The sequence below is a fragment of the Aquarana catesbeiana genome, linkage group LG04 (assembly GCF_042186555.1).
Source record: "Aquarana catesbeiana isolate 2022-GZ linkage group LG04, ASM4218655v1, whole genome shotgun sequence".
NCBI classification, from domain to species: domain Eukaryota; kingdom Metazoa; phylum Chordata; class Amphibia; order Anura; family Ranidae; genus Aquarana; species Aquarana catesbeiana.
In genome coordinates, this window is record NC_133327.1 from 568402866 (window position 1) to 568424979 (window position 22114).

Here is a 22114-nt window from a genome sequence, read left to right on the forward strand (position 1 = left end):
CTTCCTTTACATGAGTGGATGATCCAGATCGAGGAACCGGATTGGAAAAGACACCAACACCTAAGGATCTGATCGGCACCTGGATTCGATCGGCACCTGGAAAACAAACATCTCACGCTTATACCCCTGCAGGGGTATAGCGCTCCGGTGAGTGGAATCACATCAGGGGGAGTCTGTTAAAATCGGGAAGAATTCGGTTGGAATACATTATATGAACACTTGACATTTCACATGAGACTTTTTTATCGTTGGTTTAATATAAACACACATCATATACTAATATTTATTACTTGAAATTATAGAGAATTTATTATAGAAATTTCATATATATACTTTTAAATTTATTTTTTACATACTTTTTTTTATATATTTCTTATATATATTCTCTGAGCTTCACCTGCACTTCACCATTGAGGGGTGTGGATGTTCTCTCCTCTTTACACACTATTTGTAGTTTATTTTTATATTATCAAGTAGGGGTTGGAATACCATTAATTGGACTGCACCTGACACTTTGCACTTATCACTTTTGGGTTTGTCTAGTTAAATAACAGACCGATACATACATTATAGATCACCATAGAGGCCATTAGTGCTCATTATTTGTATATGGGATTAAGGCTACACAAAATAATTAGTTTTCTTTTTATGGTTGCACTAATTGAATCATTTGTACTATTTATTAATTTTTTCATACCAATTAGCACTTATCAATTTTTATGTGGGATATACACTAATGCATCAAACGCTATATCGTTTATTGTCATTCCTAAAGAACATTATATAGACACACCAGCCACTTTAATTAAGAAAATTATTATATACCAACACTCCCTCTTCTATGCACAGCGCCACTCCCTACTTTTTGAATTTATCTTTTTGGGGTACACGTTAGCGTCCCCTGCCTACATAGGGGGGCAGCAGTTGCAAATATATCCTGAAGCGCGGATCCACTGACAAAGAAGAGAATGTGTGCTGCATTTCGAGATTTCATAATTTGCCATGTCAAAAATGTTAATTCTCCATTTCGAATGCTAGTTTACAAGACCGACCGCTTCTGGCTCGTCCTTGCTTCCGAGCATGCGTGTTTGTACTTTGGACTTTTGTCCGATGGACTTGTGTACACACGCTCGGAAAATCCGACAACCGACATTTGTCTGCGGAAAATCCAACAACAACTGTCCGATGGAGCATACACATGGTCGAATTTTCCGCCAACAGCCTGTCATCACACATTTCCCGTCGGAAAATCCGATCATTTGTACAAGGCTTTAGGCCCCATTCACACCTGAGCATAGCATTTTCAGGCAGAAAGCTGCGCGATTTTCACACGATTTTTACGCGATTTTTCTGCGATTTTGTACAGGTCAAAAGGTCACCAATGTAAAAAGCAGAAAAATGCCCAAATCCACCTAAAAAAAGTTCCAGAACTTCTTTGAGCTTCAGGTGTTTTGGAGCTTCTATCTTCAGGCGTTTTGGAGATGTGAACCATCTCCATAGAGAATAATTGATTTTTTCCCCTCCAGCGTTTTATAGCTTCAGGCTTCAAGCTACAAAACGCTCAGGTGTGAATGGGGCCTAAGAGGCTGAATTTTAGCACCGAGTTTGAAAAGTCTACACTGTAAAGTGAATATATTCCAAACAAACACCAGTTTTTCCAGTTACAGTTAGAGATATAGGATAACCTTGGCTTACCTTCCCTTGATGCTGACATGTATAATAAACTAGTTAAGCTAAGAGTGATTTCTCTGCAAGCTAAAAGAGGTCCATCACCAGTAGACGCTAGCAAAAAACTGATTAAGAAAGGGTTGTAGGGGACGCCCCAGGGGGTGTGTCCTCAAAAGCTTTGCCAGATTAGAATCCCCCGAAGATACAAGGCTATAACCCAAGGTGTATGAATACTTTAATAATTTCATACCGCACTCAAATGTGTATAAACGATAAAAACAAAAACAAATGATAATACAATCAAATAGTGTTCAAATATGAATGTAAATTTGCAATAATAAAGTGAATACGCAATACCTGATATGTTACGTCCGCCATCGTGTTGGAGCGCACGTGGAACGCGGCTCGGCGTGCCGGCTCCATTTTATGTGCTTTTTTACTGGAATTAATTTTTACGAATAAATGGCTACAAGTTACGCTATGAGGAGGAGTTCTTTTTTCCTTTACTTATGAATCCCGTCTGGTTACATCGCTTGTGAAAGGCGTCTGCATTGGTGGATACATCTTGATTTACCTTTCTGCTAAACTGACACCTGTCATGGGTGTCTGATCAATCTGGTGAGTAGGATGTTTGCTAAAACTGGTGGAAGACGGCACTTTCTATTTCCTGTCACTGAATTTATTCATCACTGTGCACTTGATTGAAGAATCGTTGGTGATGGTTTATGGACTTTACTGTTGAAAATTTACATTCATATTTGAACACTATTTGATTGTATTATTATTTTTGTTTTTATCATTTATACACATTTGAGCGCGGTATGAAATTAATTATTAATTTTCATTTCATTATTCTTGACCTTTGGTTATACTACGAGCTGCTCTAGATTGATTTGATTGGTTATATTTAGAACTATTGTATCCAGGGTGTGCGGCTTAAAGGTTTCACCTTTAATTTCATCTATGAATACTTTGCCTGTATCCTGTACTATACAATTAAGACAAAAAAGATAACTAAGTGCACAGTAATACCCCTTGCACATCTATCCTGCACATACTGCTTCATCCTCCACACTCCTCTCCAGCACATACTATCACCGGTTTTACCTCTATACTACTCCCTTACACATACTGCCCACTGTCATACCCACTGCAACTGCTTTCATACTCTTCACACTCCTTTTCTCAAGACTCTGCCTACTTCTTTACCATCTGCACTCCTACACAGCACAACTGCCTGCTGTCATATCCTCCACTCTCCTCCAATGTATGTACTATGCACTGTTGTACCTCCCCCACTTCTCCCCTACATATACTGCTTGCTCTCATACCCTCTAAGACGCTTATTAGGCATGGATTGTAATATTCTCCAACATGCCTACTCTGAAACGGGTATACTTTTGCTAGTTGGCACTGTATAATAGGTAAGTATAGTTAAATTCCTATGAATTTCATTGAAAGGGATGCTTTATCAATTATATAAATAACTAATATCATTTTTAATTCAGTTCACTATTCCATTGTTATGTGCTTGTTCTCAAAGAAGATAGGAGATAGAAATACTATTTTTAATGAAAAAAATGTTGGAAACTCTATAAGTTCTCAATCACTAAAGTATAATAATTACACAAGGCACAATGACTCATACAGACCTTCCACAATATTTGCATAAAAGTCAAACAAAACAAATGACCTCTGACATTTTAATACCACTTCAAAAGCAAAATTATGCTGTCACTATTATGTGGTAAATTAGCCTCAAGACTGTTTTGACTTATTTATTTTAAAGCTAGGTGGTTTGTATGTGAATGTCCACTTAGTAAATAAGGTTAAGCTGTGTTTACTTTGAATAGCCAATCATGTGTTGCACCTTGCTCAGTAAAGTAAAGCCTGGTACACACTAATGCCCTGTACACACGGTCGGACATTGATCGGACATTCCGACAACAAAATCCGTGGATTTTTTGCTCAAACTTGTCTTGCATACACATGGTCACACAAAGTTGTCTGTTCGCTCTGAACGCGGTGACGTAAAACACGTACGTCGGGACTATAAACGGGGCAGTGGCCAATAGCTTTCGTCTCTTAATTTATTCTGAGCATGCGTGGCACTTTGTGCGCCGGATTTGTGTACACACGATCGGAATTTCCGACAACGGATTTTGTTGTCGGAAAATTTTATAGCAAGCTCTTAAACTTTGTGTGTTGGAAATTCCAATGGAAAATGTGTGATGGAACCCACACACAGTCGGAATTTCCGACAACAAGGTCCTATCACACATTTTCCGTGTGTACAGGGCATATCAGTTTTTTTTTATTCAACCCAGCGGGCTGAAAGAAAAAAAACTGAGGAGCGCGGAAGGAACTTGCTGTACTAACATCAGGTAGTTAGTACAGCAAGCTTCTCAGTTTTTTTCCCCACTGAGCTATTGTGTTCTGACAGGGGGGCTGCCCCTCCACCTGCCAGAACACAGCGGTCAGCACTCACAGTCATTGGCTGAGAGACCTGATCAGATACCGATCTACAGATGTTTTTCTGGCATGCCCCTTTGACAGAAGCCGGATGTTTGGCTGGCCTCTGTGAGACAGGCTGCCGTACACAGGGGCCGAATGTCGGCCAGTTTCTGTTGAACCGGCCGATATTTGGCCCGTGTGTACCAGGTCTAAGTGACCACACATTTTCAAATATGAACAGTCACTTTTTTTAAGTGAACTATCCTAACTTGATTAGTAAATTTAACCCAATGACCTAAAATTGGGATCTGTTTTCTATTATAATATTCAAAAATAAATAAGTTTAGGACAATTCAAAAGTAAACAGCCAAAATTCCAGACCTTGTTGTAAGCAGGTGGACCTATTTTTATACTTCTCAGTGACTAACCAAATGGAAGAAAATTCCTTACAAAGTGAAAACTCTATTAAGAGAATAGACCATTTGCCTTTAGTAAATCAACACCATAGTAATTCTCTTTTGTAAAAAAATGGCTGCGTGCATGTTTTTTTAAGCAAAAGTTCCACTTTTAGTGGTTTCAATTTAAAACTTCAGGTGTTAAGGAAGGCTCATTTTCAGGGTCAGGTCAAGCCTTATGTTTTAGTGTTAGAGGATAGATTGTACATTTTAAAAGGTAGAGTCAATGTTAAAGTATAACTGAAGGCAAAAAATTTTTTTGTCTTGGATAGAGTAGAGAGGGAGTACAATTCCTGTCAAGTATTTATTGCTATTTGTGTCCCTACTATAGAGATTCACCCTTTGTTTGTCCTGGTGACTGTTATCACTGAAAGTGTATATTTGAGTGGTCAGTAGAACAGGAATAGACCACTGGGGATACTAGTTTTGGTGACCTTGGTGACTGATCAAGGCTATCCTCTTACTTTTTGTAGTGGCTGAGAAGTGAACGGAAATCCCCCCCAAAAATTGACAGAGGTTATAAACCTCCCTTACTCTATCCAAAATGGAATAAAATAAGAATTTTGACTTGTGATATCCTTATCATAGAGTACTATACAGGACACAGAACCCTATTCATAGACCTCAAATTATATGCTGCTACATTTAGGTAATTGGACACCGTCCAAAAAATTTTGCTAGCGCTGCCCCCAGGACGGACCCATATAACCCCACCCACTCCATGAGACTTTAGTTTTTTAGCAAGCAAAAAGGAGTGATCAAGGCACAATGGGGAGGGACCTGTGTCTTGTACTGTACTCCAAGATAAAGAATTGACAGCCAAGTCAAATTTCTTATTATCCTAATCATACAGTACAGGGCACAGGACTTGTATTCATAGACTTTGGGACATATCCAGGCAATACAACCAAGAAGTGAACATAGCAACATTGAATTTCCAACAAAAAAAATATTAAAATAACAGCTTGAAGCACCCAGTGACCTTAATTACATCAGCTGAGGCCTGAACACCCACCTGGTAGAACTTGGAGAATGTTTTACCAGAAGACCAGGTGGTAGCCTTGCAAATTTGAGATACAGATGCTTGTTTTGGAAAAAAACAGGAGTCATCAACAGTCCTGGTAGATTGAGCTCTTATTGGAAAGGGAGGAACTCTTTCCTTAAGGGTGTAGGCACTGGAAATTAGTTTCTGATCCATCTGGCAATGGGGAAATGGTAAAGAGGGTGTACAAGAACATTCAGGATGAAGAAAAAGTGAATCAGTTTTGTGAAAGGGGGCCATGGCTCAGTAGACACTGAAAGCCCTAATCACATTCAAATAATGTAAGGTAGTTTCCTTGTCATGTTTTGGGGCAGGACAGATGGAAGGAGGACTATGTCTTTATTTAGATGGAAAGAGGAGACCACTTCAGGTAAAAAAAAGAAGGTATTGGTCTCATAAACACCTACTTTGGTTTTGAGGTTGACGCTTGGGGGGAATGAAAAATCCTTTTATTTGGATAGCGGTAGAACACGTAGGAGTAGCAGACTACAAGGGGTTGAATGAAAAAGAAAACCTCACAGATCCCTGCATCCACGGACATTGCATTGAAGAGGAACAGCTATCACCTTGAGTGGTGTTTCCTGTTCCTCGTAGGCCATCAGCGTGCATTATATTTGATGCTTTCACCGCAGCTCCCTTGCGCCTGTGATTCACCATTGCTAGAGAGGGGATCCTCAGTGGGGTTCTCACAGTCCAGAAGTGTGGAATAGATAGGGTTTTTCATGTCTGTAGAAGGAGTCAGTATAGCCCAAACGCTGACCGAATTCCTGTGGCTGTGTCTCTGTAGATCGCCACAAGAATGCAGCAACTTACTGCATACATTCTTGGCTGAACAGGCTGGTGGAAAAAGTCATTTGAAAGACATGACGCAGTTCTCATTGTTCTGACACTAAGGCCAGATGTCGAGAAGCGTTAGAGACAAAATGGCAGGGCTTACCACAATAAACTGAACACTCTGCCCACTAAACCACATAATGTGCTATGCCTTGCGGATAGTGTTAATAAAAGCCAGGAACATTCAAAAAAACCTCGCCTTACCTTATCCATGATGCTGGGCCTATTAAAGGTCCAGGCTGTGCTTTACTTAGTCGGCATACCCTTGTAAGGATCTTCAAGGTCTGGGAAGCATAGAATTGGATTATGGCCCTGGACCTGTATAGCACTTGTCAGAACTTTTTTATGAGAAAAAAAATTATATACATTTTATCATTGTTTACATTTGGACTGTCTAAAACAGCTTCCAAATAAGCAGAGACTAATATCTTAAGTTTGACGTTCCCACCACAAGACATTCTGTTTTTCTCAACTGGAGCAATCTGGTCTACAAAGTGTAGACAATTCACTAAAGTCAAGGCCCTTGTAGTATCCGGTAGGGTTGCACCGATACCACCTTTTTAAGACACAAGTAGTGATAATTTTTTTTCAAGTACTCACTGATACCGATTAGTGATACTTTTTTAATGTAATGTGACAGTGGCACTAATATGCAGCACTGATGACGCGTGGACTGTGTCAGTAGTTTGTTTTTTTTTACAATTTTTTTTTTTACAATTTATTATTTTTTACAATTTTTTATTTCCATTTTTAACAACGTTTTCTTTTTTTTTTTGGGGGGGGGGGGGGTGGATGGTGTCAGTGTGTTTTTTATTTTATACAATTTAACCTTTTCAATATTTAGTACAATTTTTTTCTATTATTAGCCCTGTTGGGGGTCGGCTTTGGTGAGAGATATCAGGGGTCTTAGCAGACCCCTGACATCTCCCCTTTGAGACTGGGAAAAGGGACTGAGGACAGATTACCCAGTGCCTTTCTCTGCAGCCTCAGCTGCACTGAAATGAATGGACAGGAGACAGCGGCTCCTCTCAATTCATAAACTGAAGCATGGTTTATGATGCTCAGTGACAGTTATGAATGAACAGTCAGTGATCACTGACTCTGTTCATTAGGAAAAGGAAGGAGGTGGTAAATGACATATTTACAGGTTCCTTCCTCTGCTCTCCATCCTGACAGATCGAGGACAGAAGGGGACAGAGGAGCACAGGGGGGGGGGGGACCGAGGAACCCAGAGCACAGAGGGGGACCAGAGCACGGAGGGGGACCTGGGCTGGAGCATGGAGCAGAGCCGGAGCATGGAGAGGGACCGTCAGAGCACAGAGGGGGATCGGAGGCAGACCAGAACCCCCCCCAGCGTCGCACCAATCACCCCTGACTGCCCAGGTATCGGATTAAGCATTAGTGCATTTGCCCGAGTACCATTACTCGAGCAAATGCTTGGTATCGACACAGATACCGATACTAGTATTGGTATCGGTGTAACCCTAGTATCCGACAATGGGTTTCTGGCATACCCACAACACCTGCAACCAAAGACAAACTGACCAATATTAACAATGATTTTCAGGTCTCATAAATGTGGAATGTGAAGACACCTTGTATGTGTGACCAGGTAAATTTGTGGACACAACAAATTAACAGCATGACTTCATTAAGTGACTATATATATATCTTACAAGCCAATGGGTTATAAATTCTTGTTACAGACAAAACCACTATAAGTATCATGGACATATTTATAAGTATAGGAAACAAGGAAGGCACGTAGGCCTAGCGCATTATCATAAAAACATGTCTTATTGAATATTGTAAAAGACTCAAACATGAAAGGAGAATCTGCAAAGTGAGAGCACCGGGCTGAGAGGCACAGAATCAGACCACAAGAGTCCCTTAGTTATACCACGAGCCATCTAGACGAGGCTCTGAAGAAGAGGGTAACCTTGAAATGTGTTGAATTTACGTATATGGACTTAAGCAGATGATGTTATGTCTAAGATATGATGCAAGCATTGGTTTGCGAGTAAATTCACCTCTGTTTTACAATATTCAATAAAACATGTTTTTACAATAATGCGCTAGGCCTTCGCCCCTTCTTTGTTTCCTATACCTACAGTCAAATTGGACATCACCAGTGTTTTGAGGGCAGCGAGGAGCACATTATTCACACGCAGCAATATGTCAAGATAGGAGTTTGACACCATGCTGGGACTTATCGCACAGTGCAGGAGATTGAACATAGTGACATTTTCCGACATCATTGTAAGTATATGATTTTAAAACATAACACAATGTTGCAAGGAATCTATAAAATGTTATCCTGGCACAATATCCCAATCTGGAAAAAAGGATTTCTGAATATTACTACACATAAATAAATATATATATATATATATATATATATACACACACACATATACATACATACACTCTATTGTTAGACAATTTTGGAACACAATTTTTTACGCAATTATCTTAGTGTCTATGTATATCACAATCTGACTATGATTTATGGTGTTTGTATGTGACTTATTGTAATAAGTATTAATTTATTTTCAATAGCTCAGTCTATACTTACATTGATCTTTTGTGTTTTCTTAAAGAGTTTTTCTTAAAGAATTCTGCTTGACTAAAATTAACTCAAATTAATTAAGTCAGTTAAATTATTCTTGTATTGGAGGCACTGTGATTCAATCTATTTAGCTGACTAAATAATCGTTCAGGCATTACCTGACATATTCTACAGCTAACTTCACACTTTGTGCCAAGGTGTGCACTTAACGCAGGCTCCAGTGCCTGAAGAGCACATTACAGGCTGGCCCCACACAGTGGAGTTTGGGTACAGTTTCGAGGTATACACTGAATGTACATGATTATCAATCTGCTAGATAGGGCAAAGTAGTTATCAGTCAGTTGTTGATAGAAGTTTCAGATGAAAAAGAAAATAATCTTAGGATACTAGCAAAACGCCGGAGCCTCACGGAATGGGTGGGATTATATGGATATGCTCTGGGGGTGGTACTAGCAAAAGGTAGCAGAGTATATACCATGGTCTATGAATACAAGTCTTGTGTACTGTACTATATGATTAAAATAAAAAGATTTGCTATTGAGGTTCGGAGTAAGGAAAGGTGTAAGAGGGGAACTAAAGCTGGGTATACATGTACTGAAATTCGGTCAAATCAGCAGGAATGGGACTAGTTTTGGTACATGTGTACTGCTGCCCAGCGCAATCACTATGGTGAGAGTGTAGTGACACTAAAATTGTTGAGAAAGCAATATATATGAATGTGAACGTGCAAATTGCCTCAAGAAAGATGTGTATCTGATTATACACCCAGATACTGCTGCATATACTCTATGTGTTCCCACATGTGACAAGCAATTGGGAGGAGCCTATGACATCACACGCAAAACAAAAAATGTGCGGGCCTCCATCTTGCATGTAATCTGATATGCACTTTGGGCTTTATTTTGAATAAAAGTACTCTTAAATATATGGAGAGCACTAATATATATATATATATATATATATATATATATATATATATATATATACACACATATATACATACATACACATACTCTCCTTTTTTGAGCTTCTAATATACAACCATATACAAGGATTCCTGTGGATGGAGGTGGATTGAATGACATCTGTATACAGGAGGGGAATGGCACTAATGACATATGTTAACCTGTTTAAAGGGAAAACACAAGACCTCTGATTTTTATTGGATCAAGCCACAAATTGAGAGTATTGGAATGTTGGTGATTGGTTTAGCACAATACAGATTGGAGTGATTCATAAAAACGTTGCAGAAAGAATACAGTATTTATGGCACAAGTAGAAGAAAATATTAATTGATGCACCCATTGATAATTAAAGTATATTCGTTAAAATCATTTGCTGTTCAACAGAAGCTAGTCTAAGGACCGGCATCGGTCGAACAGTCCTGCTGGAAAACCAGCAATCGATCAGCACATGCAGCCAATGGCTGCAGCACAGATCAGTGTATTCTGACTGAGCAATGACTGATAAGAGAGAAATTTAGGTCATTTTGCCCTAAGTGTCTAAAACCCTGCACCCCTATGTCTAATGCAGGCTTTTGGGAAACTAAAAATGCTACAGCAGTCTGCAAGTAAACCAGCCCACAGATGACTCGATTTCCATTCCTTCCACCATGGGTGGAAGAAAAGTAAAGTACTTCCATAAAGCTATTGTGTCCTGGTGGCAGGGAGGCATGGGGAGTCCTCCAGGCTGGCAGAACATAATAATTACTGCTAGCAGCTATAGCAGCTAATGTAAAAAAATCCGACAGGCTGGTTGTACTCAAGTCGATCGAGGGATCGAATCTCGGCCGGTTCCTGTCCCAGCTTAACTTACAAACATTAAACTAATGCCCAGCTTTAGGTGGGCTGGCTCTTTACGTTTTCATGTAGGTCAAACTCACCAAATGTACAGTAATAATTTTTTTTTGCTATGATCTAAATCTGGCATTATATTTAAAGGATACCGTCTTAAAACCAGTATTGGGTAAAGGTGAATACATAAGATGGTTTTACTTGTTCACGCCAAGTGTGCTATTATGTACCTGGAGCAGTATGTACACACCCCTTGGGATATTTATGTAGCTCTGCTTTCTTCATGTATTAATTTAGTTTGGGTATGCAAATGTAACATAATGTCCTGCTTTTTTAGTTGTAAGCACTAAATGTTGTGTAAAATGTACACCCTTCCCTATTTACTAAAGCCATAAATTAATTGCTGACAACATCAAAAAGATTTACATGTTGACAATACTCCTTTAACACAAATTCCATGTCCTTGGCATGCAAAGGTTGTACACAGTCTTCGTTACAGCCTGTCTGAGAATGTTTTAATGTAAATTAATCATTTCTATAGCTTTCAATTGGTAAATGTTGATACTTTTTTCAAAACCTCACATGCACTTTTTCGGTATTAACCATATATGTCCACGAAATACCATTTTTTTAAAATAACGAATTTACTGATAAGTATTTATTAATTTAGTTTCATCTGTGTAACATGACAGAGCAATTGGAACAAAGTCTGACAAGATACAACATGCAGTAATAGCTATAAATAATTGCAGCATGTCAGCAATTCTAAATAAAAGGGTGAATCATTCTAAATACTTGTAGTGTCTTTATTGTCCCCACACACTATAAGTAATACAGAAATTATTAGCTTTATTCTATTATGTCAAGGAAGGGGGAACAAAGGGTGCAAGGACAATGGAGGCCAAGTGATAAGCAAGGTACCACCCTCCATCACATGTCTTCTGGCAAATTATCATGAGAACTCAAAGCTCCCCAATCAGGACACAGGAAACAACCTTAACCAACATGCTCACAAGTAATATCCAAGCTGCAACAACACACAAATTACAAGCTGGTGAGAAACCTTGTTCCTGATATCTACTGAATACGTTTTGTGCTCAAACAGGCTGGCATACAGGATTTTGCAGATCAAACACAATGCTCTCACTAGAAGATATGGGTTAGCTAAATCTGGCAATAAAGCTTACAGAGCTAGGCCTCATTTTCACATGTGTCGTGCCCTCTAAAAAGCGATCCGTGGTGAAGGGCAATTGGCAGGCAGCTTGAAGTTGACATGTAACCTCCTGGACACCTTTTTTACCCACAATCCTGTGAATCAGAATCAGTTGCAAAGGAGTCCCATTTACATGAATGGGTATTCTTTGATTGGCATTACCACCTACCGAATGCAAGGAATGTTTTTTTTTTTTATATTCTTTATTTGAAGAATAAGGCCATAAGTATTTGGTGGTGCCTCTCCAGGCTGAGGTGTAGAGCCCCATTGGCGCTCAGGATAGTAGGGATACCAGCTTAAAAAAATATTATTGTATATACTCGAGTATAGGTCGACCCGAAAATAAGCCGAGGCACCTAATTTTACCACAAAAAAAATGGGAAAACGTATTGACTCGAGAATAAGCCTAGGGTGGGAAAATGCAGCAGCTACTGGGTAAACAATGCCCATCTGCAGCCTCACTGTGCCCATTTGCAGCCTCACTGTGCCCATTTGCAGCTGTACCTTCGGTTACTAAAACAGTGGATGTCTCCCGCTGTGTTATGCAGTCTGTTCGGTGGCCGTCCATTGTAACAAAGCCCCACCTCCACCTCGTCAGTGATAGACGGAACACTGATAGTTTCCCAGCATTGTATCAGTGCTCCTCTATCAAGGATGAGGAGGAGGCGGGGCTTTGTTACAATGGATGGCCGAACAGACTGCATAACACAGCAGGAGACACCCGCTGTTTTAGTAATCAAAGGTACGGCTGCAGATGGGCACCCTCACTCGAGTATAAGCCGAGGGGGGGTTTTCAGCCTAAAATATGGGCTGAAAAACTCGGCTTATACTCGAGTATATACGGTATCCAATAAGCAATGAACATTTTAGCTCGAAACTGCCATTCACCATAGCCGATCCTAGTATGGATGTAAACTAGGATGTATAAAAGCCTCAGTCAATGCCATTCCTCAGGCCATGGCCTCCGACATGTTTTGCACCACCCACCGGGGCTTAAAGGGGTTAGCGGCAGTTTCAAGCTAAAATCTTTATTTAAAGAAGTTTCACACAGACAGGCAGCAAGTTACAGGGTCCCAAGATATATGTGTCAGGGCAGTCTACAATGGCGGAGGAACAAAACAATCATAGTACCTGGTAAACAGCACTCTGTATGTGCACCACTGCAGACATAACTTAACAGCGACAACCAGTCAGATCCATATCTTTCTCTTCTGAGCAATTTCCTCATTAAATAGAAACCAGAAAAAAGCAAAACCACCATCTATGGGACCTCTAAGAGAGCAAATACAGAGTCATATAAGAAAATAGGAGAGGCGAAGAGAGAGAGATAGAGAAGAAAAAAGAATGGGGGGAGGATATGTGGACAGAAGAGGGAGGAGGGAAAGGGATGTTAGGTGGGTCTTGGACCCTACCCCTCCGTTACGAGGACTAAGCCATAATCCTCAGAACACGTATACAGAGACCAGTAGAGCCACTTGTGTTTAAATTTCTATTCTTTGCCCTTTAGGGTTGCAAAGATACTTTCCATAGAGTGGATCTCTACCACTTTGCACGGCCACAATCGAGAGTGTAGGGGGAAACTCCCGCTTGTGGTATCATTTTCGCTGGAGTATGTGTACCACCCCCTCCAGCTGCTATGTTAAGTCAAGATGGCCAGTCAGGGGGCTGTAAACAGCCTTTTTTACCCCCCCCCCCAAGCTGCCAGTGTAAATGAACCCTTAGTTCAAACACCCATTCACAGTCTTTTCAGATTTGTGTATTATTTAGAGCAGTGGTTCTCAACCTCAGTCCTCAAGTACCCCCAACAGGCCATGTTTGCAGGTTTTCCTTTATCTTGCACAGGTGCTTTAAATCAGAGTCAAAGGCTTGGTATTTTGGACAGATATTTTATCTAAGAGAAATTCCCAAAACATGGCTTGTTGGGGGTACTTGAGGACTGAGGTTGAGAACCATTGCTTTAGAGCACTCAAAAAACAGCCAATTAATTTTATTTTTAATATCTCTGGGTGTGTAGTGCATATAAAGTTACAAAAAAAAAAGTTATAGACTAATTACCACTATAGACATAATAATATATAAACAAACATTTATATTATAAACATATTATAAACAAAAAAAGTATTTTTCCTGCTCCCATGGTTGAATGGAACACACGGATCATACCTCTAAACATAAAAGTAACTCCTCAAATAGTAAGAGTAATGGTTTTATCTGTTGTTCTACTTTATGTAGAGACCAAATTTGATGCTTCATGCCTAGCAGAACCAGTACCACAATATAAAAGACCCAAATTGTTAATAAATCTCCCAAATTCTACAATAACATCTTGTCTGTGCAACCAGGCTTTTGTGCACTGTACATTATAGAAGTTATGGGTTATTTGAATTTCCAGAACATTCAGAGATTGAAATACACACAACTGTCTCAAAGACTAGTTGGGAACATTACCTGTAGACTGCGCAATTTGGATGCAGTTCCATAGATTTGTGTTCAGTTAGAACATCTAAATGTATACTAAACATTTCCCCCTTCAATACTGTAGTACTAAAATCTCCCTCCTGTATATTCCAAATTACAAGAGAATTTCAGCATTTTTTTTTTCAAGAATCATATTTACCTAGGTGGATGCAGCAGCGGTCTGATCCTGCATCTGTCCCCTGCCGGCTCTAAGACTGAGAACCGAATGATCACACAGAGCTGATCGCTCAGTTCTCAGAGCTCCGTGAGCAGAGAGCTAGTAACTGTCAGTCAATGTTGTATGCTCTGCCCCCCTTCGCTCACTGGAGTGCTGGGCTGTGGAGGGGGCGGGAGTGGCGGGCTTAGGCTCAGCCTTCCTGAGAGCCTGAGCCGGGTGCCGGTCCAGGCATGTGGGTGGATCCCGACCATATGGTTACGATTTTTCCCCATCCTGGACACGCTCTGTGAAATCAGCTGACAGAAGGATTCAGCCCGCTATCTGCTGAAAACAGGTCACAAGAGTGCAGTTCAGGAGAAGTATAGCCAAACGAGCTTTGCCTGTACTTCTCCTTTAACTCCACCCTGACAAACCTGTGCTGTGATGTTAAAGTTTATGTAGATAAGTAAAAACATGATCTAGAGTTAATTACTCCTTGCTGGATCAAGACACTTTATATGACATAAGTGAACATTTAGAAATCACAAAGCACCAGTAATAAAGGCAAATCATTCACCTGTAGCATAACAACGTTGTCACCTTCAAATGTTACAAAGACATCAGAGTCACATTTCAAACCTGGTATTCGGTTTTCCATCATAAAGCCCTGTAAAAAAAAAGGAAGCCATTTTTTAGTGAAGAGTTTCACAGGGAATAACATTTTAGGTGATGCAACAGTTGTAAATGTATTTAAAGGTACTTATATCATACTCGACCTCAACACAATCCCAAAAATAGAAAGGGCGCGAGTACATATTGAAGATTATTGTAACCTTTCCCCTAAAGTCATGCAATCTATGTAATTCACATTTTACATGCTTGTTGTACCATATTAACTTTACTGTATAACAAATCTTGTGTTTATCTGTATTTTACCAGAGTAGCTCAGCCTCACTGAATAACAACTGCTGAGTAAGGCTGCATTCACACCTGAGCGTTTCAAAGTCGCGTGTTTTTACAGCAAATTTGCTGCGTTTTTTGCCATGATTTTGTTCAGGTCACCAATGTAAAAGGCAGAAAAACACCTGTGATCTGCCCCAAAGAAGCTCATTTTCTTTTCTCAACTTAGGGCATTTTTCAGGCGTTTTGCTTCAGGTGACAGAACATTCAGATGTGAACAGGTGCCATTGAAATTAATGGGATTTTGCTTGTTGGGCATTTTTCAGGCGTTTTGCTTCAGGTGACAAAACATTCAGATGTGAACAGGTGCCATTGAAATTAATGGGATTTTGCTTGTTGGGCATTTTTCAGGCGTTTTTTTCGGGCCTTTTACGAGCTGAAAATGCTCGGGTGTGAATGCAGCCTTAAAATCTTAGCCAGAGAATGCACTCTTTTCAAACATCTGACTGAGATTAGTAAATTAAAAAAAATAAAAATATTATAAAAGAAGCCCTATTCAATTCATTCTATCAATACTTGGATCTCTTATGGCAGTTGTTCAAATGATCACATTTTAGGTATCTATCCTATGATCCCTGAAAGGGGATTCTGTTTTTGTCTTTCTTTTTTTTTTTATCTTTTAAAAAGAGTATTTTGAGTATAAACCTATGTTTATCCCAAGCACGGGACACTCTTGTCATGTACGGTTGGCTGACTCACTTCCCCTGTTAAAGTCTGTTCCAAGCATCAACTACTCTTTTTGTAAAATAATACTCTCTAAGGTTAGTATTGAACTTTTACCCTGCTAGTTTGAGGTCATGTCCGCAAGTTCTTGCCTCATGCACATGGATATTTTAAAAAACGTGCTGTAAAGCTAGGTCCGACGCCTGGAAAAAGCGCATTTTGCATTAGCGTTTTTGCGCGTTTAGCAGCGTTTTTAAAGAAAAACACATCTCTCAGCTATATGCACTCCCTTTGGAGCATAAAAACGCCGCATTGGCGTTTTTGCACATTTCTCATTTTTACAGCTCTAGCGCCGCGCCACGGAACGCACTGGTCTTGGGTTTTTTTACAGCTTAAAAACGCCTATGCCATTTGCAGCTCAAAAACGCTTAGGTGGACATGAAGCCATAGACTAACATAGACAGGCGTTTTTAAGCTGCAAAAAACACTCAAAAAAGCGGCTGTAAAAACGTCAGTGTGCATGAGGCCTGTTACCCTGAAAAATCTATATTTAAGATTTTTCATATCTCTAAGATATGATGTGGGTTAAATGAGAGTTCCTTTCGACCAAGAGTGAAAGCTTCAAATATAATAACATTTATTAGGAAGCAGTTGAAAGTCTAGCTAATACACAATCATCTATCTATCTATCGTCTTACACCAAGGAAGAAAATATTAGGTTGAAATAAAGTATTTACATGAAGGAATACAGGGTATATTGCTCAATACAGTAATCTACACACATATTTAGTTACAAGTAAAAGGGCATTCCTTTCCCATAATTACCCATCCTTACCCAAGTTCCTTTCAGCTTGCTGGTCTATCAGAAAGAGCGCAATACCTCCCCCTTGGCTCTGAGTTTATCAAACCAGGCTGATGTCTCATTGGTTGGCCTAGCTTGCATCATGATTGGAGGGCTTACTCCATAAGTCGGCCCCCTTTCATGCAAATTCTTGTGACTATGTTGGCCAAGTGACTTAAAGCGGGGTTCCACCCAAATTTTGAACAATATCTGTATGTATTCTCTTCCTTGCCTAGATGCTGACATGCCGTTTAAAAAAATTTAAAATCGCTGTAATTACCTTTTATTTTTCTATTCTTCTTTGCACTTCCTGGTTCTCCTCCCATGGGAGTAGGCATGTTTCTAGCCTCTCCCAGACTCCTGGGAGCTAGTCTCAGGCTTCCCAGGATGCCACTGAGCATGTGCGGGAACGAGCGGTGAATGCTGGGAGCACAGCATTCCCCACATCCAGGAAATAAATGCTTGTGGGCTTCAAATGCCCACAATGAAGATGGAAACCGCCTGCAGTGAATAATATAAGTTATTCTTTCCGACAAAATCTGACACAGGCGGACATATTACACACAATATGTGAGTATGTAATGCTGAGAAGAAAAGTTTGTGAACAAAAAAAAAAAAAAAACGATAGATAGGTGGACCCCCGCTTTAATTGCATTTCCCCAGGAAGTTAGGTCCAATGCATATCCCAGCATGGCACCCTTTTAAAGGAGTAGGTGTAAAACAATGGAATTGGCTCTCCATTGTTTGTATATACAAGCCTTGGCCCACATTCTCTGCTCTTAGCAAAAGCTTAAATGAAACCCTTTTTAGCCCGGCTTTTATAGATGCCAGCTAAATTAAATATATTCATTATTACAATATTTTACAGTTATTAATGGAGATTTCACATAAACTCATAAGGCAACAAGGCCTTAATCTTAGCTTTATATTTAAAATACTGCCCTCCTGAACTTTATTCCCCCCTAATGTACTTAAAGGATTCAATCACATACCTCGTTTCCCTTGCTTCCTCAAGACTACATAATAATTGCTTGCATTCTCTCCTGATATGTTTTATTCCTTAGATCTTTCACCATTTTTTTTTTACCTGTCTCTGGACCGATTCTTATCAATATCCTTTTGTAAGTGAAATGTCCAGAACTGGACACAGTATTCTAAAATAAGGTTTAACTAAAAAACTATAAAAGAAAATCAGGACCTCCTTTCTCCTACTGATTATTCCTCTAGTGATCCATTCTAGTCCTATTTGCTTTCCCCACAGCTAGGTAAAAATCTCTGCTCATTTTACAATCTTCTGAAATAAGCACCATTAAATCTTTTTTTTTTTCACAGTATTTTTGGTCAATATTGCATCCCCAATATTGTACTCTATCAGAGGATTATTATGTATGTAAAACTGTATCAAATGCTCTGCTGAAATCAAGATATGCTATATCTGTTAATCAGTTAATGGTCCAACAACTATACCTCAATATAATTGTGGCTTCCGGTACCTGGCTGCTGCTGTGATTACATGATCCCAATGTAAACATACAGTGCTCAGCATAAATGAGTACACCCCTTTTGAAAAGTAAGATTTTAATCAATATCTCAAAGAACACAAGAACAATTTCCAAAATGATGACAGAACTGAGTTTTATAGAACATTTGTTTAGCTCATTACATGGAAGTAAGGTTAATATAACTTAGATTACAAAAGCTTCAGTTTTACTCAAATTAGTGGATGCAAAAATGAATACACCCCACAACAAAAACTACTATATCTAGTATTTTGTATGGCCTCCATGATTTTTAGACAGCAGCAAGTCTTCTAGGTATGGAATGAACAAGTTGGCAACATATTGCAACATCTATCTTTTTCCATTCCTCACAAACGACTTCTTTTATAGCCTGAATGCTGGATGAAGAGTGATGCTCAACCTGTCTCTTCAGAATTTCCCATAGATGTTCGACTGGGTTCAGATCAGGAGACATACTTGGTCACTGAATCATTTACACCCTGTTCTTTAGAAATGCAACAGTGGCCTTAGATGTGCGTTTTAGATCATTGTCATGTTGGAAAAGTGCACGACCACCAAGGGCACAGAGTGATGGTAGCATCTTCTCTTTCAATATAGAGCAGTACATCTGTGAATTCATGATACCATCAATGAAATGCAGCCCCCTGACACCATGAAGCTCCACAGAAGGACACTGCCATCACCATGTTTCACTGTAGGCATCATGCATTTTTCTTTTTACTCCTCACCTTTGAGCCATACAGTTTTGAAGCTATCGGTTCCAAATTTTTTTATCTTGGTCTCATCACTCCAGAGTACAGACTCCCAATAGTCTTCTTCTTTTTCTGCATGGGCCCTGGCAAATTCTAGGCTGGCTTTTTTGTGCATGGGCTTTAAGAGAGGCTTCCTTCATGGACGACACCCATGCATGCCATTCTTCTGCAGTGTATGCTGTATTGTGTCACGGGAAAAAAATCACCCCTGTTTGGCCTTTTTTTTCTTTAGCTAACTGCAGTGAACTTGCATGGCGATTTTCTTCAATCCTTCTCACGCCCCTGTTGAGGTGTTAACGTCCATGGACGGCCTGAACGTCTCTGTGAGATGGTTGCAATTCCATCTTTGTTCATTTTTTTTATCCCTTTTGCTACAGTATTCTGACTTATAAGTAAAGCACCTTCCTTGTATAAAGAAATTATTTTCTTTCTCAGGCCTTGTGACATTTCTCTTCTATGTGGTGCCATTGCTGACAGCATGAACTGGGAAGGGGTTTTCTTTGTTAAATACGCCCTTTTATAATCAATTGTCCACTGGACACCTGTTTAATAAATAATTAACTGTATTGAATTCTTGTTTAAGATTTTGTTGTCTAAAATTTAGCTTTGCTCTTAAGACTTTCATTGAGGTGTATTCATTTTTGCAACATGGTCCTGAACTAATTTGTTAGGAAAAATACTTTTTTTGTGTCTGCAAATTAACAAATCTTCGTTGCAATCAATGGCTTGCATGTGTGGGATATTTTGTAATATGTCCCATAGAAACCGTTGATTCTGAAAGGTAAGTAAAGGTTTTCTGAAAAATCTGTTGGGGTGTACTCATTTATGCTGAGCACTGTAATGCCCCGTACATACGGTCGGACATTGATTGGACTTTCCGACAACAAAATCCTAGGATTTTTTCCAACGGATGTTGGCTCAAACTGGTCTTGTATACACACGGTCACACAAAGTTGTTGGAAAATCCAATCATTCTGAACGCGGTGACGTAAAACACGTACGTCGGGACTATAAACGGGGCAGTAGCCAATAGCTTTCATCTCTTTATTTATTCTGAGCATGCGTGGCACTTTGTGCATCGGATTTGTGTACACACGATCGGAAATTCCGACAACGGATTTTGTTGTCGGAAAATTTTATAGCCTGCTCTCAAACTTTGTGTGTTGGAAAATCAGATGGAAAATGTGTGATGGAGCCTACACATGGTCGGAATTTCCGACAACAAGGTCCTATCACACATTTTCCATCAGAAAATCTGTTATAAATTGGTTTTATTCATAACAGCTGTGCTTAGTATTGTAATGCAGTGGCCCACAGGCATCGCGTGGTACTTGGGCCATTCACAGCACTCTGTACCATGTAATTAGCTGTAGTCAATCACAGATCACTAGCAATCACAGCTGTTATGAATGAAACTCATTAACTCATTCATGACAGTTCAAAACATTGCTGTTACAGTGATAATCACTGTAACAGCATTCAAAGTGTAAAGAAAAAAATCTCTGATCAACTCCTCCCCCCCCCCCACCAGAGTAGTACAGTGTCAGTATGGTGAGTTCAAAGCCAAAGGTTTCTGGAACAGAATAACATAGGTAGGAACCTGCCCCTTTGGAGTACTAAGAAACAGATGTTGGTCCAGGCCAGAAAGGAGTAAAGTTAGTATAGAAAAAAATAGAGCATTCCCCGGGGTTAAAATGCCTGATCTTGCACCAAAGTTTGCCTAACAGGTGCAGTGGTTTCAGCAGAACAGGGTCTTCAAATATAGGACGGTGTTCTCTATTTATTTGACCAGTACAGTTAGCAACAGCTTGACAAATGGACATAACTGAGATTCCACTGCTGGTAGGCAAAGGCTGGTATGCACCAAATCAAATGTGCCCACAGTAGAAAGCCTAATGCCCTGTACACAGGACCGGACTTTGACAGCAAAGGCCCGACAGAACGAAAAGGTATGAATAGAAAGGTTTCCTTTTAGGGCTAGAGAGGTTAGTGTTAGAATGTTGGTGGCTATAGATGCAGGGATTTTAGTTTTATCATGGACTTTCACTTTAAGCAGCATACAGAAGTCTTGATTGAGGAGATTCAAATACCCACAAATGCTTAAGAATGTGGATGGAAGAGTAAAATAAATTTTAAAAGATAGATAGGAAGAAAAAGTCCAACCTCTTATTACACTAGCAAAACAACTGAGGCATGATGGATAGGAGCAGGGTTATGGTGAGAAGGCCTTCAACTGTTTTCTTGTTTACTAATATCAACCCCCTGAGGGCAGCAACATAAACCATACATCTATAAATTACTTCATCCTTGTGTTCCTCAATGGAGGATAAAGATAAAAAAATGTTGTTTACACTTTTTAACAGTATAGAGGGGCAGAAGGGGGTAGAAGGTAACGAAGATAACCGAAAACCCAAAAACATTTAGAACAAATATTATCCTCTGTTGTCATTCAGTTAATTAAAATTGGTAATTGGGCTTATCTTACTTTCCAGGGCCATTGCAGGAGCACTACCAAAAATTCTGGTAAAGCAAAAATAATCATAAAAGGTAGCCATATAAATATTAAACTATAAATAAATGCGTTTCTCCATGTTTATCCTCACCAAGCCTATTCCTAATAGAATACAAGTGACTGGTAAATGGTGAAAGCCCACCGATTAAAAAAAATAATGCCACAAAATTATAAGACAAAAGAACCCACCACTTTTTTTTTACAAAATTTACAACAGGAGAATA

At 39.5% G+C, this 22114-nt stretch overlaps 1 protein-coding gene across 2 annotated transcripts in view; it reads right to left on the reverse strand.

The window, feature by feature from the left end:
- The window catches only part of ACOXL (acyl-CoA oxidase like), a 513410-nt gene that overhangs the window by 209389 nt on the left and 281907 nt on the right, over positions 1 to 22114 (reverse strand). For both annotated transcript variants that reach the window (XM_073628050.1, XM_073628051.1), the window contains exon 13: positions 15220 to 15309. In XM_073628050.1, coding sequence (XP_073484151.1) covers positions 15220 to 15309 — 90 coding nt within the window. The remainder of the gene's footprint in view (positions 1 to 15219; positions 15310 to 22114) is intronic.